Genomic DNA, 18,993 nt, shown 5'->3' with positions numbered 1-18,993 from the left:
GGCTGGCTCTGTGTAGTTGTTTCATGGACCCTGACAACCGGGGTAGGTCATCATCGTACCTCATAAGGTCACATGAAAAGGATCGCTGAAAAGGAGAACTTTGGCATGTAAATGGTTATTTTTCTAATTCCATGATTAACTTAATACCGGAATTGTTTATAATTTGAAGTTGAAAATAAATCCTCAAATTAATTCCAAGTAAAAGCCTCAGGGTATCAGCTGGTGTTCACCAAATAGGAAATGTTCCAAATCCTTGATAAACAAAAGATCTAACTTGTCTTTAGCTGCTCTGTTGCCATGTCAGTTGCCATTCACCTGGTTTGAGGAAACATTGCCAGTCCTGAGGTGAAAGAAACCAGGTCTTCTGGTGGAAGTCACTTCCCACAGTTACAACAAAGGGCTATAATTCGACATATTGTTCCACCTCCCAGATCTTCCAAACCAGAGCAGCATCCTCAATGTCTCTAGGAAACCCTTCTATTCATGCCCTTTTCACGTTGGCCAGTTTGTTCCCAGTGTCTCCCGGTGGGAGTGGTGCCCCGTTTAATGCGGACAGTGATAAAGACCTTGTTCCCACAGCCATCACATGTGGACACCCTGGGAACCCTGCCCATGGCCTTACCAATGGCACCGAGTTCAACTTGAATGACCTTGTGAATTTCACCTGCCATACGGGCTACCTGCTTCAGGGAGCCTCGAGAGCCCAATGTAGGAGCAACGGCCAGTGGAGCAGCCCCTTGCCCATCTGTCGAGGTAGGAGATGTGTGGGAAGGGACTATTTTGTCCTAAAGTACAGACAAAGTGAAAAGCTTACACACACAAGACACACACACACACAGACACACACACACACTCACACAAACACAAACACACACACACACACACACTCACACACACACACACAGGACCTGAACCATGCCAGATGCTGCTTTTGAAAGTCAGTACCTTGCTCACAAAGTGTTCTATAAAGCTCAGGGTTACAGATTGTTGTACATCAGCATAGGTCACACTAAGAGAGTGTTCTGTATAGCACAAGCCCTGAAGACTCTCCTAAGTCAGTTCAGCATATGCCATGGGTACCCTACAGATCAGAGGATCCTCTAATTGCCCTTTGTCTGCTCGGGGCATATGGAGATGGTGCATGTTTGTTCAAGGGACCACTTATTTCATCTTGAATTGAGCTTGCCATACCAAGCACTGACCTGCGGTACAGCTGTTTGTCCCAGGTTTTGCAAACCATATTTTAGGTTCATTTGATTGCCTGTGACTGGGTCATCCCTGCCAGATTAAAGTTTGGTTTACAACTTGGTAATAGAAGCAGTATGTAGTGGGGCTTCACAAAATAACCTCTCAGATCCCTAAACATCTATGTAGCTTAAGGAAACCAAAGCTCTAATTCATAAACTCACGAGTTTCATGAAATTCAGAGAGCCGTTCCATTGTGCGGAAGGGGGCTTGATGAACCCCACCTCTGTGTGAGCTTTCCCCCATCCCAACACAGGAATCAACCGCATATAACACAGGAATGGATTTGCCTTTAGCTTTCAGAACTGATGATGGATTCTGTGCACAGCGCTTTTCTGAGCCAGAACTATCTGGAGAGGGTGCTCTGTGGCAGCTGTCCCACTCACTGGCAGGTAGGGGAAGTGCGAGGAAATCAGGCCATTTTCTATTCTGCACCTGAGGATGCCTGCTGCTAATTCCTCCCAAGGTGCCCATGGGCCTTTGGGCTAATGGAGGTCATTCAGCATAACCAGAGCGTGTCCTGCACTGCTGAGACTGCCTTCCCCTCTCCTCCTGAGGCAGAAGGGTTCCCATCAGAGGTGGTCCAACCTACATTTCCATGAAGTGTTGATGGAAAAACTGCCATCTTCAGCTGCATCCAGGGTGTATTGACAGCAGTATTCCTTTAGGGACACACATGAATATGTGCAAGTGGGTATGGTTGAATATCAAGTGTGCCCCTGTTCTCAAACTCTGTACTTAAACAAAAATATTCAAACTAGCATGAGCAAGCTTTGTTTCATAATTTTTAGAATATAGGAACTTAATGAGAAGAATGAATTGGAATTCATGTATAAGAAGCCTATTTTTAGGAAATAGTACATTGGCCCCATAACTTCAAAATGATGGTGGTAGCCAATCTGAGGCTTCATATGTCTATAACAAAGTATAAGTACAGTCCATAGGGGGAGCAGGAATTCACAAGGAGGCACCCAGATTATCTTCTCCCTTCGTGAACTGTCAAAATTGATTTAGAATTTACTTTCTTTTATACTTTGGCCTAGGGTTTTTTGTTTGTTTGTTTGTTTCCTTTGTAACTTATAGCTTTTTGTTTTTTTAATTCATTGCATACTCATTGTACAAGATACTGCTTACATAAAGACATTTTCACATAACTCTATATGTTGGGCGTATTTCCTCAAGCTCCACCCCTTGAGCTCTGCCCTCTCTTAATTCCTTTGTCCTCTGGACAGTCTCATACATATTTCCTTGTCATATATTCATATGTATTTTATGTACTCATATTGAATCTAGGGACTTCAAATGAGAGGAAACATATTTATCCTTCTGAGACTCATTTAATTTGCTTAATATGACTATCTACCATTGCCCTACTCATACAAGTTTCATAGCTTTATTTTTCATTATAGCTGGGGGGAAAGCTTTATATATATGTTTCATTTCTAGTGGTAAACTGTTCAGATCCTGGATTTGTGGAAAATGCAGTTCGCCATGGGCAACAGAACTTTCCAGAGAGTTTCGAGTATGGGACAAGTGTGATGTATCACTGCAAGAAGGGGTTCTACCTGCTGGGATCTTCTGCCCTGACCTGCATGGCAAATGGCTTGTGGGACCGCTCCTTACCCAAGTGTCTGGGTGAGTAAGGTTTCTCCCATGCTGCTTGACCCAGAGTCACAGGAAATACCAGCAACAGAAATGTATTTCCTCATAGTCAAGTAAACACAACATTTTAGCTTCTTTTCCCTCTCCTATTGCTGTTTCTACCTGTCATTATGATGTGTCCATGAGAAAGTATCAAATATAACTTAAATGTGTTTAAGATGGGAAGTAAGGAACCCTTACCTCTGCTCTGTATGGCCACCTGTCCGCCTGCTTTAGCAGCGACGTAGCTTACACTTTACCTTCCATTATGGCTGCCATAAATCTCAGTGTCTTTGTGCCCCACCCTTATTCTTTGCACTTCTAGAAGTATTAATCTAGGCTCTGATGGTTTCACCCAGCATCCATGACTGGGAAGGGGGGATTGCCAGAGAGAATGGACTTGGCTGACCTGGCCCTTCCAACTGGACCAACAGTGGCCACAAGATGCAGACAGCATTAGACAAACTTTACATGAGCTCAGATGGAGACCTAAATGACCACCAAGGCCCCAAAGAATTTGTTGTCTCTTTAATTTAGAAGACTAGAAAGGATGTATCAGTCTACACATATCCCTAAACTGTAAGGTTTTTTTCCTTACAAAATCAAAACAAAATCAGAGAGTTCTATAGCACACACACACACACACATACACAAAGAATTATATTCCAAATTTTATCTATACATTTAGAAAATATCACTGTCTTTGAGCTTCTTAAGTCAGGAGGAAGCAAAGCAGTCCTTAAAATGAAAGTGCCACCTTAGTAATTCACAGGGGAGAGGTAGCACTGGCAGGAGCTTCCACACTACGGAATGCCCTGTGTCCCTTTCAGTTGTGATAAATATGGGAAGTTTTTCATGCACTGCTACTTCAAGGGAGTTCCCTTCTCAAGCCCTATGCAACCTTACATTCTAACTTTGATGCTATGGTTAGCTTCCACAGAGAAAGACACTGACTGTGCAGGTCTCTTCAGTCAGCCCGCCTGCAACTGGCTTTCCTCAGCTCTCCACTGGAGCATCTTCCAGGGAACTTAGCTGTCTTGTCTTTGCTCCTTCCCTTTTGCACTATTCTCTCCTGTTCCTGGGAGGTTCCCATCAGCCTTTGTACTGATGCTACTGTGTTTTAATCTGTAGACTGGGGGATTTAACAAATTCTGGTCCCTTGACTGGCTGGCCCCACCCCTCATTGTTCCATTTGTTGTCCTTAACAACAGGAATGTTGTCCTTCACAACAGGGAAGGAGGCCCCAGAGGAGAACTTCCCATGCTCCATGGAGGTTCAGCCTCCTCTTTGTGCTGCTATTTTTTTTTTTTTTTTGTCTTGGATTGTTTTCCTTTTGTTCTCTTATTTCACCCAAAACTGGTCTTGTACCCAACACTGGCTTTCGGGTCTAATTGGCTTCCTTTTAGGACTCCAGATGAACCATAGGTATGCACTGAATGTATGCTAATGCCACAGTGATAATGAGGGCCAATGTGACCCAGGGGAGGGTTCTGCCTTCCAGCTCTAGATCCTCCTCTCTGGTCCACATCACTCCTGAATTGTTAGTGCTCACAAGTAGTTGGTCTTAAATATTGAATAAGTACCTGGCAGCTTCCATTTAGCTAGTCATTCACATGAAGCATTGTAGTGAATCTGTCCCTACCTATGTTTGGTAATTCATGAGGAAGAAATGGAGACAGAGCTTTCAGTACTCAGTCCCCTATTCATCTGGATCTTAGAGCTTGTCTCTTTGAAGAATGTTTACAATAGATTGTGAACTTGGACTGGTACCATTTTAAGGATGTGAAGGAAAACGCTCAGATGATATTTTAGACTATGTTGGAGGTGAGTCAGTTTATTTTTTATTTGTTATTTTTACTTACAGATTTTAGATCACATCCCACTATAAGAATACTCACTAGACTGGTTTTCCTAGACAGATGAGCTTAATTAAGTAAATTTAATATAATCTTGTCTCCTAGCAGAGTGTATGATTATCGTATTAACAGATAAAGTAATGAAAACAGTTCTGATGGATTCATATGGCTTTTCACTTGAAAAAAATGCCCATTCTGCTCATATGGAATACAATTAGAGACAGACAGATGAAGTCGGGCAGCTGGTTTCCTCCTCGAAGGCTGACATGTAAATTCCAACTTTAAGCAAAGCTCTCTACATTAAAAAAGAAAGAAAGAAAAGAAATACATCCCCACAACCTTTCCTTTCGTCAGTAACCAAATATGGGAAGTACCATCTAGAAACAGCCATTTCTTACTTATAGAAGACATAGTTAAATCCTATTCCTTAATGGGTAATGCTTGGGGGATCTGTATGGGTTCCTTACTATGCAAAACATATATTCTCATTTATTCTAATTTTATCTTCAGCTATATCATGTGGGCATCCTGGGGTCCCTGCTAATGCTGTCCTGACTGGAGAATCGTTTACATATGGAGCCACAGTTCAGTACTCCTGCAAAGGGGGCCAGACCCTCACAGGCAACAGCACAAGAGTCTGCCAAGAAGACAGTCACTGGAGTGGCTCCCTTCCCCACTGTTCGGGTGAGGAGCCCCATGCTCAGGATATTAGACAACTACACTCAAGTTTGAAATGATTCAAAAGACACCACTGATATAGATGATCACCATCGTCTCTGGCCCCCACCATAGTGGTCACCAGCATTGACATCTTTCCCTCACCCTTTATCCCTTATCACATAGATCAACATCATCTTCACCATCATCCCTGGTCCCCATTACATAGACCACCCCTATGGTCATCCTTAGCACCATTAGTGCCTCACAGGTTCACATCACATACAGTATTATCCTCACCATGATTACTGGTCCCTACCACCTAGATCACAATCATTTCATCCCCATCCCTTTCACTAAGCCATGCTGAAATTTTCTTCAGCATCTCTGTCATTACCTCTGGTTCTTGTCCTATGAATCAGCAGCATCACCTACCCCATCCTCACATTTCTCACCGTTTTCTTCTCCAGAGATTTCTGGTTGCCCTGCTGGAGCCCTTGCTTGCCTTGGTTGAATAAAGGTTTTCACTCTGTTTCCCACATTTTCACCTCTAGTATCAGTAGTCTCCTTCATCCCTTTTATGATATTAATTTTTCTATGAGTGGTCTTTAAGGAAGATGTAACGCTTAGTAACTCTAGATATAGCTGTGAAGAACACACACCTTGATGTCCCTGTGTCACTGGTACAACTGAGCCACACTTCTCTCTGACTGCTCACATCACTGTCCTGGGATGCTGCTGAGATCATATCTCAGTATTTCACTTCTCCACAAAGAATCCTATTTCCTCATTAGCCATATTTTTACTCTAATGACAGAGAAACAATGCCTTAAGTTTCTTCCATGTGAGGAAGTATGACAAAGAGAAACATTTTGTTTTCCAGATGCCAAAGTGCTGAGAAAGCAGAGCCCATGTTCAAGACATATTTAAGAAGCCTTTGATAGCTTTTGAAGTTTTACACAAAACAACTCTATTTAAACAAGTCAGGTAATCCCTGTGTTTTGTTCTATGCAGGAAATAGTCCTGGATTTTGTGGTGATCCAGGAACCCCAGCCCATGGGTCTCGTCTTGGGGATGAGTTTAAGACAAAGAGTCTTTTGCGCTTCTCCTGTGAGATGGGCCACCAGCTGCGGGGCTCTGCAGAGCGCACATGCCTGGTGAATGGGTCCTGGTCAGGAGTGCAGCCCGTGTGTGAGGGTGAGTGATTCAGCTATCCCTCCAAACTATGCCCTCCCAAGTCTTTACACCACTCGCTCATCCTGGAGTGGCTTGGGCCAGTCTGAGGGATCTCTAGACGCTTTTACTACTCATACATTTGAACCCTTCTCCCAAAAGTTTTAAGAGCATCAGCAAAAGTTATGAGTGAACCCTAGAGAAGCCCAGACTGTTCCAAGGACTTGTTACACTAGCTCTTACCATTTAAATGTTCATCACACAAAAGTGAGTTTCTAATCCAATGCTAGGCTATAACGGATGCCTTGTATGGATTCTGGAGGTGAAGGAAGGAGGCTGAGAGGCCATGAGGAGAAGCAAGCCAATCAGAAAGGACCTCTATGGGCTGAGAGTACTTCAGTTCCCACAGCTTCTACTCTGCCAGTGCCATCATGCAGAGCAGCTACAAAGCAATCTAGGGTTCTAATCTGTGTGACATTTTGGAATGAATACATCTACCTCCGGTAAGAGATAGGGATGATCCAACTGTCACCAGAGGACACCAAGAATCCTTTATCGTACCAGGCCCATCTGCAAAGTCTGCCTTAGGCAATGATAAACTTAGATGTGTTTGATAAGGATGTGCTCAAAGTTCGGAAAACAGCATCAGAATGTAGGCAGATATCCCCTTAACTAGAAGATATCCCTTTAATATAAGCCAACATCTCAGGTTTGAGGCCTCAAAAGATTATCCTGGTATATTTTTTATGTGAATAAATTTTTTTCTATATAATTTGGAATACTTGAAAAACTCTTACATTATCCCCACTGGGGACTAAATCTCCAGAAGTGTTAAGCAAGGCTCCCGGCACGAGTTCCCTACTCAAGATTATTTCTAACCTGATGTAATTGGCTCTTCTCAATCAACTAAAAACCTTACATCCCCATGGGAAATGGGAATGAATTGTAAAGAATTCACAAGCCATGAAAGAAAAGGAAGAAAAGCTTTTAAGATGTTCATAAAGACAAAATGATTTATAGACCTTTGATATTTTAATATTACATACCTGCTATACCTGTAGATTCCTGTTATCTAGGCTTTGGCTGGCAATTGGTCTTTTAACCACACTCTCATTAGCAAATGCTTCCAAGACCCTCACTCAGGAAGTTGCTTCACAATAAGTATGTCACGTGACTTAAGTTGCACTATGCAAATCTTGTATCACCTTCTCATAATTTGGATAGAATCTAAAGTCAACCAACACAATAAAAATGTGGTATTGATGGAAGTAACATGAACTACAAGCTGTCTTGCCATTACCATTAATAGCCAGAACATGAGACCTTCCTCATATTACAACAACTGGGATGGTCTTATCTAATCTCCTTTATAGTTGATTATATTATGTGTAGAGTTTGAATCCATTGTTTGTATAAATTAAATTTAAAAAAAGGCAGTTCAGTACAGTACAACTGCCATCTATCTAATACAACATCCTGGGTGGACTCCCCTAATATTAAGCAAGAAAATGTTCATAATTAGTTAAGTTACATCTTGCTGTAAATTAAGTAAGACAAAGTTGCATTTAGCAAAATAGTCACATGAACAAGATCTGAAGCAGAAGATGCATTTTCCACTTTAAACAGAGAATGAAACTTGGAAATATAGACTATCCTGAAGTCTTACCTTATAATTTACAAAGTATCTTTGCTTTTTAGTAACTACAGATAGAACCTATTTTCTTTAGTATCACAGCCCCTTCTGTCTTGTTACCAATATCACTCCAAAAAACATAGGCTGACACTGCCTTCTATCTGCATCCCACTGGTATGACAAGCAATGGATGTGTTTCTTATTATTAAATAGAAAAGAAAAAATCGCATTTTAAGTCTTACTTTATAAAATGTAATATTTAAAGTGCAATGTCTCAATGTTCAGATAGTGACATTATGGTAGAAACTCATTAATAAATATTTGCTTACAAGATAAACTCTCATCAATCAACTAGTCTATAGGTATTAAAGGTATGTAATATTAAAATATCAAAGGTCTATAAATCATTTTGTCTTTATGAACATCTTAAAAGCTTTTCTTCCTTTTCTTTCATGGCTTGTGAGTTCCTTTTACAATTCATTCCTATCTCCCATGGAGATGTAAGGTTTTTAGTTTATTGAGAAGAGCCAGTTAGGTCAGGTTAGAAATAATCTTGACTAGCCTCATTAATCAGTTAGTTGATTTATTTGGTCCTGCATTGGTGATTTAGAAAGATGTATACACAGATTATTTTTAGATAATATGATCAGATAGGAATGGCGCTATCATCCTTGGTTGATTTTGTATGTTCTGGTTTATACTATGTATAATCACTTTTTTTTGAGAGAGAGAGGGGGGCGGAGGGAGGGAGGGAGGGAAGGAGAGAGGGGGAGAAGTAGAGAGTGAGAGGGAAACTTTCTATCAGCACAATTACACAGTAGCTATGACTTTTCAGATGCTAAGCAAATGCATATTGAATGATTATTATTATTATTATTGATTAGTTACGACTACATGGGTACTGATATGAGTGCTTTGTATTTGTTTTACAAAAAAGAATCAACTCAACTCTAGCTTAGGAGTATATTCTACATGAAATAAGAATTGACAGCTTTCTTCTGCATTCTGTGAGAAATGCATCTTTCTTCATTATCAGAACTAGCTTTGAAAGTGGAACAATTAAATTTGCAAGAATATTTTCAAATATGACGACCACTGTCAGGGAGTTTCATGCTGTAGTCTCCTTACTAGTACCCAGTAGTTGTCTCATGACTTAATTGTCTCCTCTGACATTTCAGTGTAACAGGGTTGGGGTAAAAACACAATTATTCTGATAAATGTCTCAAATAAATATGACAGAATATTAAACACTGAGGCCACCATTATGGTCTGACCCAGGAGACGGCTATGCCTCTGCTGCATGCTGGCTAAGGTGCACGCAGTGGATGAGAGTCCTGCCAGGTGCACTGAGCATCATTAACCGAAGTCTCAGTGCCTGTAGGGTTCAATAAGACACTCGTGAGAGCGATGCAAAATGAAAGCCTGTGTCAATCAATTATTCATGTGTGGGTTGATTTCATAACATGTGGGAGACCACATTCCAATAGGTATATTCATTTACATTTCTGAGCTATTCTCCACATCCCAAGTGAACTCTCCTGGGGACATAACATATGGCCTTATTTTTCCATATTTCCCACAAATAAAGAATGCTATGAAGGAAGATATGCTTGGACTCTAATACCGTATAATACTTTTTAATGTTCATGATAATTCTACCTTGCTTAAAAGTATGTCAAGCTTCGAGTAGCAAAGCTTTGGGTTTTCCATGTTTTACATCATATTTTGATCAGAAATGTGAAAGCATCGTTTTAAGTTTTGTGACTAAATCACAAATAAATTTGAGGGACAGGTAAGACAACGGCTGAATTGATCCCATACAAATACTCCCACGTTCCTGTAAGGAACCCACCCTCATCGGACTCCCCAGTTTTAAGCTTCAGCCCTGGCTTACTCCCTTGTGGGCTACTCTCTCTGCTTCCTGACAGCCGTGTCCTGTGGAAACCCTGGCACCCCGACCAACGGGATGATCCTTAGCAGTGATGGGATCCTCTTCTCCAGCTCTGTCATCTATGCCTGCTGGGAAGGCTACAAGACCTCGGGCCTCATGACTCGGCACTGCACAGCCAACGGGACGTGGACAGGCACAGCCCCTGACTGTACAAGTCAGTACCTGCTCAGTTGGAGGTGGGGGTGGAGGGGCTAGAAGCCCACCAGTTGAGGGAGATAGTGGAATTTCCAAATCTATTGAATCTTTAAAAACCATTCAGGAGAAAGTATAACATGAGTTGGATGTGATGTCCTGTTTTCTTAGATGCTTTAAGATTCTGTGTCATTCATTTAGACAATGAAAGTATGGACAGTTAGGCTATATAATGAAGGAGGAACTGTGGAGAAAGGTTCAGCTTCTCTGGCTCGACACCACACAGTTTAAAAAAGAAATAAGCTACTTTATTCTTGTCCATATCTATGGGTGTATCCTGATCAGGCATGACTAGGGGTGACAGCCATACTGCCACCTATCAATAGAGCAGCAATTAACAATTCCAAACATGGCTACTTGGCAGCAGCGCAGTGGAATCTGTGCCCTGTGGCTGGTCACCTCTCAGATCCCCCACCCCCCCCACCCCCCCACCCCCCCACCCCACCCCCACCCACCCACCCCCGCTGTATCCCAGAAGAGCACTCACAGAGTTTGGTTCTTGTCATGATAATTTGCATCTTTCTGGTTCTTTCCTGCTACCTACCTCTCAGTCATCAGCTGTGGGGACCCTGGCACAGTGCCCAATGGCATCCAGTTTGGGTCAGACTTCACTTTCAACAAGACCGTGACCTATCAGTGCAACCCTGGCTACCTGATGGAGCCCCCAGTATCACCCACCATCCGCTGCACCAAAGATGGCACATGGAATCAGAGCCGGCCCCTCTGCAAAGGTGTGTGCGTGTGTGTGTGTGTGTGTGTGTGTGTGTGTGTGTGTAACCATTTGTTAGGCATTGTGGACAGGTTTAGACGTCTTTACAGGACTTTATTCACTTTGTGCTTACGAAGCTGTTTCAGCAGCCAGGAATCCCAAGAATTCTTCTCAACCCATGGTTAAATATCTGCTCAATTAGTTTTCCTGAGTCATTGCTAAAAGTTTTTATAGACAGGGAAACTGAGTCATGGGTGGCTACAGTGAATGCCTCAAGAATAGCATCCCTGAGTGGAAACGGTAAGGTCCAGGTGACTCATTGTGTCTCTGGAGCAGTGGTTCTCAATCCTAACGCTGTGACCTTTTAATCCAGTTCTTCATGTTGTGGTGACCCCCAACCATGAAATTATTTTCATTGCTACTTCATAAATGTAACTTTTCTACCATTATGAATCTTAATATAAATATCTGTGTTTTCCTATCATCTTAAGAAATCCATGTTGAAAGGATTATTTGACCCCCATTTGAGGTCTCCGCCCACAAATGGATGGTTGGATGGGACACCTTTAGGCAGTCTTGATAAATAAGCTAATTGCAGTCCTGGTACATATGTGATTGGCATGCAGGTGAGTTTATTTTCAGGAATGTAGAGACACAAGGCACCCCAGCTGGTCATCTGGTCATGACAGAATATAGGGACCTTCATGGTCAGGACTTCCCATAATCAGAAGATGAACCATCCCAGTCACTGAGTTGTCCTGTTTACTGACCTGGAATGAGACCAGAGGAGAAAGACCAGTGCTGGGAAGCTGTGGTGGTCATGCATAAACATGTGCTATTTTCCTCACCTGCTAGGAACAAATGCATAATAGTGGGAGCTGGGGCTCTGAGGAAGTCTCTGGAAAGGCAATGTCATCTGGGTCTCTGAAGGACTTAGGGACTTCTGAATTTGCTGTGAGGCTTCCTGAGTCCTTGATGCCCACAGCTCTTCTTTCCTCCCCCTCTAACAGGACATACTATTGGCTTGCCCTCATTCTTCCTGACCTAAATGTTTCATACTCTTTTATTTCGCCAGTGACTCAGCATCACACTTGCTTTGTAATGGACACCAACAACCGTGTAATGATACTCTCTAGTGGATTAGACAGGTCCAGGTCAAGGGTTCATAGTGGAAATTGCTGATACCACACTCTGGCTGCTTCTCCTGACTGTGTCCCTTTAAGTAACACCTGTCATACTCACAGTCAGTGCCAGCATCCTTCTTGATCGCCCCCCTTCCCACTCTAAGTCTTCCTGGCCTCTGCTTCACTATTCGAGCACTGTTCCCTGTTGAGTCAAAGTGTCGATCTCATTTCCACTGAGAACTTTCCCGGGACTGTCCTGGTGCACAAACACATGTTCCCCCACTCAGCCCTGACAAGTTCTTAAAAAGCATTTACTGAGCAAATGACTAAATGCACAGAAGGCTGAGTGTACGTACCAGGGCCCACTTCTACTTGCTAAGCGCATGTGCTGTCGTGTATCCCACATGAGCTTCCTCCATGAACTGACACGCATGAGCATAAATACTCGCAGTCATGTCCCCCATCTCTGCTTTCTGCCACACAAGGTGCTCTTGATTCCCACACCAGGAAGATTTCCTCCTCAGAGTGGGTTTTCACGTGTTGCTTCAGGGAACATTCTCGTTTTATTGTAATCTCTGGAGTGGGGGCGGAGCTATAAGCCATCACCACAAAATGACCCAGTGCTCCTGCTATGTCTTTGCTTCATCCCAGAAAGTGAGCACTGAACTCAGAAACTCTAATAAAAGTCTAACAAGAGTCATTCCACACTTATTATGAATTAGCTTTTAAAAAGTTGTTCATCATGTCTGGTGAGGTGGCTCAGAGCCTAAGGCAGTGCTTTCCCCTGGAAGAAGAGCCAAGTTTGCTTTCCTGCACCTACGGTAGGGCGTCCAACCTTCTGTGACTCCAGCCCCAGAGGATCCAACACCTCTGGTCTCCTCAGACACATGCACTCCCATGCACACAAAGTGTGCGCAATTTAAAAAGTCTTTAGAAAATTACTATTTATAAATGTATGAACAACTTCAGGTAAATTATATGGTATTGTTAAATACATAGAATTATAGATGTCAGGGGAAAGTCTTACTATCTGGAACATAAATCTGAAGGCTTTACCAATGTCGTGTGACCGAGGTCCCCTTAGATTTTCTTTTAATATCAAGAATAAAATGACAAGGTAAGGAACGTGAGCAGTGCAGAGGATTTGATCCCTTCTCATCCCTCCTTGCTTTGCATTTTTATTTCATTATTATCTTTATGCATTTGATCTGAGATAAGGAAGAAATAATTGGAGAACAATTCTCTCGTTATTAATAATGTTGACAGTAGTTATTTCTGTTTTAAAAGGCATTAGTGGTCAGGAGGAAGCCACGACAGTAGGCACAGTGGTCTATGTAGTGGTGGAGATGTGGCAGAGGTTGTAGTTGTGTGATCTATGGCAAGATCCAGGATAAGGGCTACAACACAAGCTGTGGTCACAGCTGTGACAAGAGCCACCAGTAATCGACGTGGTGGTGGTGGTGGTGGTGGTGGCAGTGGCGGTGGTGGTGGTGTGGGGGGACATACCCAGCCTTGTTGCCATGCCTATTGGTGTGTGACCTTTTTGTTCTTGCCAACAGCTGTCCTATGCAACCAACCTCCCCCAGTGCCAAATGGAAAGGTGGAGGGGTCTGACTTCCGATGGGGTGCCAGCATAAGCTACAGCTGTGTGGATGGCTACCAGCTCTCCCACTCAGCCATCCTGTCCTGTGAAGGGCGTGGAGTGTGGAAAGGAGAAGTCCCTCAGTGCCTGCGTAAGTCCTGTGGTGGGTGGCACATGTCCTGTGACCCTGGACACTCGAGGGGGCAGTCCCTGCAGCAGAGTGATGTGTGACTGTGGTAGCACCTGAGACCACGTGGCCAAGGCAGGTGCTACTATGAGTCTGGGATGGGTCAGAGATTCACCGGTGTGACCATTAACAAAATCTAACAAAGAGGAGACATTTGTTCAGATCCTGCCCAGCCACCTAAGTCCATGGGTTTATAAACACAAAGAATACAAAGTTACAATTTGTTTCTGCAAGCAGAAGGTTAGACAGGGCAAAGCTTATTTACAGAAGCAGAACAGGTCAGTGAAAAATTTAACCGTTAATATCCCTCAATAGTTGGAGGTCTAATTTTGCTTTACAGTTCTCTTAAGCACAGAGATTTTAAACTTTTAAACATAAGTTAGCCATCAACATAATGTTAGCTATCACAGTGCCTTTTCCTTAGGAGTGTGCAGAATCTGAAGACTCCAAAGGATCTAAACAGGTTTAATAGGTGAGCCAGGTCCAGAGATGCTGACATGGCCTGTTTCTTCTCCAGCTGTGTTCTGTGGTGATCCTGGCACTCCGGCAGAAGGACGGCTCAGTGGGAAAAGCTTCACCTATAAGTCTGAGGTCTTCATCCAGTGCAAACCCCCGTTTGTGTTAGTGGGGTCCTCCAGGAGAACCTGCCAGGCCGATGGGGTGTGGAGTGGCATTCAGCCCACGTGTATAGGTAACGTGCTACTGGCACAGCTGTGGGTGCAGGGGAGGCTGCGGAAGGAGGAGCTGTTACTACAGAGGCTCGGTTGTGACTGTCATAGATGGTGTCCCTAGGAGCCACACTCTGGGGGGATAGGCTTCCCCAGTGGAAGTGTTACAGCTCTCAGGGAGAAGGTCCCCTCTATGGAAGTATTAGAACTCTGAAGGGAAAGCTATGCTCCAATCAGATGTCAAGGGATGGATACCACACAACAAACCTCACACAAAAGATTTACTGGGAAAGACACAAGAGGGTGGCTGTCTCTGCTCCAGCAAGAAGCAACCTTGAACTGAGCAGGAGACAGGCTTATTAAGGTTGGTTGGTTTGTTTGTTTTTTGTTTTTTTTTGGTAGGGAGGGGTTTTTAGGGTGGAAACTTCCAGGTTAGGGATTGATGAGAATTCAAGCCAAGCTCAGGGAGGTGGGAGCTGAGGGATTGGTGTGGTGTGTTTGGGGGCTCAGAAATTAGTAGAATTTCAGGCTCTGGGATTGGTGGGTTTGAAGAATCAGGGATTGGTAGGTTTTCAAACTGGGAAGTAGCCTCAGCCCTTTACCCTACTACAATCCTGTGCAAGGACCTGGTCGAAGTGACCATTACCAACACAACTAAATGAAATTCAGCCTCCTACAAGCCTTGTAAACTGAGGCAGAAGCCAGCTGATAATGTTAACAGATTCTTTCCCACTTGAGCATCTCTGAACCAGCTTAGTTTACAGCTCTGACACTTGGGAAAGAGTGCTCTGAATGGCACAGTTATTGTCATGTCCTAGCAACCATACCCATTAGCAAGGAGGCAATTATTGTGAGTTAATACTGACCACCCACTTTTAATGAAACTCTAATGCAAATTTACAGTAAAGCAATTAATAGCTTGAGCCTGGGAAATTTCCTAGGAAATCATATTGCTTATACCTAAAACTAAAGATAGCATTAGAAATAATTTCCATGAAACTTTTTATTCCAAGTCTGGGAATATTTTGTGCCATTTGGGCTTTAAGTGCTTCATGCCAGAGAGCACTTAAATGTCTTCCTTCCTCAGACTTCTCAGTCGATCTAGGGGAAAAAAAATTAAAACAGTGTCTGTGTTATTCTGAATAAGCAACTCGGATCAGCAACAATGTAGCCACTTCTCCATTTATGTCTCATATGTTTCTCATTTTTAAAACTAAAGAAAAATTTATCCCCACCCCCCCAAAAAAAGCAAGGACTAACATGTAAGACCAATTGTGGTGGAAAGGAAGTAAAGCTGTGGAGTCCAAAAGATCAGAGTAGAAAATGATTAGAGAGATTTGAATATTAAGATCAAGTGTCTGTCCTCAGAGGGACTTACAGCAGGGAGTAGGGAAGAAAGGCCAATTCTCAAATAAGTGCAAATATGCAGACTAGATGTGAATATGCAAATCTACTTAAAAAATCAAAATCAAAGGTGCCCAAGGAGATAAAGGCGGCAGCCACTTACTCTAACAATTCATATAAAATATATGCATTTTGAAAACATTTTCTACATTTGCAAGATCTTTCAATAAAGGTGTTATAATTTATTTTTAATTGTCAATTGCAGATCCAGCACACACCGCCTGCCCAGACCCCGGCACTCCCCACTTCGGAATTCAGAATAGCTCTAAAGGATATGAGGTACTTCTCCTCTTGTCACCTAGCTGATGACAATCATATGTGTACATTGCTATATCCCTTCGCTTATTCATATCACAGCTTTTGCATAGATAATCCATTCATCCAGGACTTCTACACACAAGTCTGTGGACATATCTGTTAGCCTTGCGCCAACAGCTATATTAATTTTCACTGGGCAGCACACATTACTCAGTCCCTTTGGTTTAGTGACAAAAAGGATAATTATCAATTCAGGTGACTTGCTACCAACACATAAGAAAAACTCCATTTGAGGACTAGATAGAGCTAGAAAAATGACACACATTTTCAGAAAGAAAAGCCAAACCAGAAGAAATGTGTCCCAGACCCCACACCAAGCTTTGTCATGGTATCTGGTCTCTATATGATTATGTAAAGTACCTTGATTGTTGGCACAAGCAGTTCACTTCAGGGTGTCCTTCTGCTTTATTTATGATGTGAGTTACTACCACAGTTAGTGGGAAAACAATTCAAATGGAAGATGATGAATTTGATATGGCAAGCACAAGCTATCCTAAGTATGCTTCCCTCAAGTGACATCTGGCCTCTGTGACATCACTCTGACACCCCATGTTAGATGTGTTTGCTCTTTTCAAGTGAATAACATCACCAATTTAGGATGAAAGTCTTTTCCCTCGACTGCTTCATCCCTTCTCTCAGGAGCGCTGGAGTGTGTCCAGCTTTCCTTGCCCTTCCTTATCCCATCTCTTTGGTATCCCACAGAATAATTCTTACAGTAGATGAGATGATTTTAGCACAGTTTGTATTATGACCCCAGTATGGCCTCAGGCTTCAGATAAATGCCTTCTGATATTGAGTGTTCAGTTGCAGATTACTGGGACTTTGGGATATAAATGGATATCATTCTCAGTGGCTCACCTTGGAAATGAAAGCCTGATTCCTATTGGTCACCACAGTTTTCAGCATTTCTAAGCCTACCTGGGCACAACTTACAGTCACAGAGAAGGTAGAGGTAACCACATCCCTTAGATCCACATAAGATGCTAATAAAGTTGGAGACATAGCTTTAAAGACAAACAACAATGTGCTTCACTATCTTTTAAAAGATAGAGGCATGGCCTTTTATAGCTAAGGGTACACCTGGGAGAAGCTTCCTCCCCTAGGCGCTCCTTTGTCTTTTATTAGAAGGAGATGTTTATTTTTCTTGAGCTGTGTGCTGAAATACCACCTCCAGGAAGGACCCCTTCAAGTTCTGGGAGGTTCCACTTGCACTAGGCAAACTGCCTAAGTGGAGAGAGTAGTTGCAATTATCTAGTCAGCCCTGTCTCATATAGTCACAGTCCAGGTAAGGTACACACTCAGGTCCCTTACCTTATCAGGCTGAAGCTGCTGTCCTGAACAGGCTCTCTGTGATTTCTTCTGCCAGAAAATGCCAAGTCTCTCTTTCTCTTCCTACTGATGAATTCCATCAGTGTGTCACCAGGAAGTTTTGAGAGGTCATATCTGGAAGAAACCCTTCCTGCTAGGAAGGGAGCAGGGTGTTATTTCTCTCCAATTGGTACCAGTTCTTGAAAAGAACTTCAGACATATTTGTTTTTCTTAGGTTATACATTCCTATGTCTACTTTATCACATGCTCAGAGTGTACCTCCCCACCCCCAACCTATCTCTCATTCAACATGCAAGCTGGGTTTTTATGGTTTTAATTATAAATTTCCCCAAATCCTCCAGTGGGGCCAGGGATAAGGAATGGTGCACGCTAATATTCATAAGAAGACAAAGGACAGTTTAAAAATCTCTGAGCTTCAGGAAGATGAATATTAAAATCCTTGGACTCTTGATTGGCACAGAAGGAATGCTGTGTGTGTGTGTGCAGCAGGCCCCAGCAGAGCCGCCCCACAGCAAATAGCTTTCTCCTGGCAGCTGGTTCTTTCTCACACCTATGTTTATGTTCCAGGTATGAAAAGTGTACATCCTAGGTATATGCAGAGCATGATCGTATGTCATTGTCCAAGAGAACTCTGGCTTTCTAGAAATCTCCCCTGCTTAGGGTAGGAGCAGGAGAAAGAATAAGGAAGGAGCTCTAGCACTGAGTGGCCATTGACTTTGGCTCAGGGCAAGGTCCCAGAACAAGGTTCCTGTGTGGAAAGGACTATAAGGCAAACAGAGTGCTAAGGCACAAGCAAAGCCTCCAGATGAAGAGGAAGACAGATGAGGAAGATGCTCGGGTAACTGGCATGGTTCACAGATCGTGACACACTGAGTTTTGATGCATCCCAGGAACATACAAGCAGGGAGTGCTAGGAGTCCTCTAGAGTCTTACAAAAAGCAGGTCCCTGTGGTGCTGCTTGTGGTGTCAACTAATAGGCATAAATGCAAGAGGGAGACTTCAGAAATTATGGAAAGAAAGTCCACATGTGTTTGCATTTGTCGTTTGAGACAGGGGTGCAACCTATAGCCCAAGCTGACCCGAAACTCAATATGCACAATCCTCCTGTCTCAGCTTCCTGAGTTGCAGGCATTTGTCACCATGCTAAAACATATTCTATCACCACCACCCCAAATTAACTATATTGAATGTTAGATCCTGCTCCTGTTCCCTCCTCTTTGGTCCCTAGAATATAGCATATAATCTCTTTTGAGTGTGATGCTTTGCCATGCATCTAGAAGTGATGTGCTGATCCTCACAAATGCTCAGTAACAAAGGTGATGGC

At 42.9% G+C, this 18,993-nt stretch overlaps 1 protein-coding gene across 1 annotated transcript in view; it reads left to right on the top strand.

Annotated features, from left to right (window-relative positions):
* Positions 1–18,993, top strand: part of Csmd1 (CUB and Sushi multiple domains 1) — a 1,354,421-nt gene that overhangs the window by 1,313,180 nt on the left and 22,248 nt on the right. Inside the window, exons 54-62 of the mRNA XM_052162855.1 lie at positions 580–753; positions 2,692–2,880; positions 5,253–5,426; positions 6,414–6,596; positions 10,134–10,310; positions 10,900–11,079; positions 13,741–13,914; positions 14,468–14,641; positions 16,228–16,301. Coding sequence (XP_052018815.1) covers positions 580–753; positions 2,692–2,880; positions 5,253–5,426; positions 6,414–6,596; positions 10,134–10,310; positions 10,900–11,079; positions 13,741–13,914; positions 14,468–14,641; positions 16,228–16,301 — 1,499 coding nt within the window. The remainder of the gene's footprint in view (positions 1–579; positions 754–2,691; positions 2,881–5,252; positions 5,427–6,413; positions 6,597–10,133; positions 10,311–10,899; positions 11,080–13,740; positions 13,915–14,467; positions 14,642–16,227; positions 16,302–18,993) is intronic.

Source organism: Apodemus sylvaticus, chromosome 18, assembly GCF_947179515.1.
Source record: "Apodemus sylvaticus chromosome 18, mApoSyl1.1, whole genome shotgun sequence".
Classification (NCBI taxonomy): domain Eukaryota; kingdom Metazoa; phylum Chordata; class Mammalia; order Rodentia; family Muridae; genus Apodemus; species Apodemus sylvaticus.
Note: the sequence above shows the minus strand (reverse complement) of the source record. Positions and strands in the feature narration are given on the sequence as shown.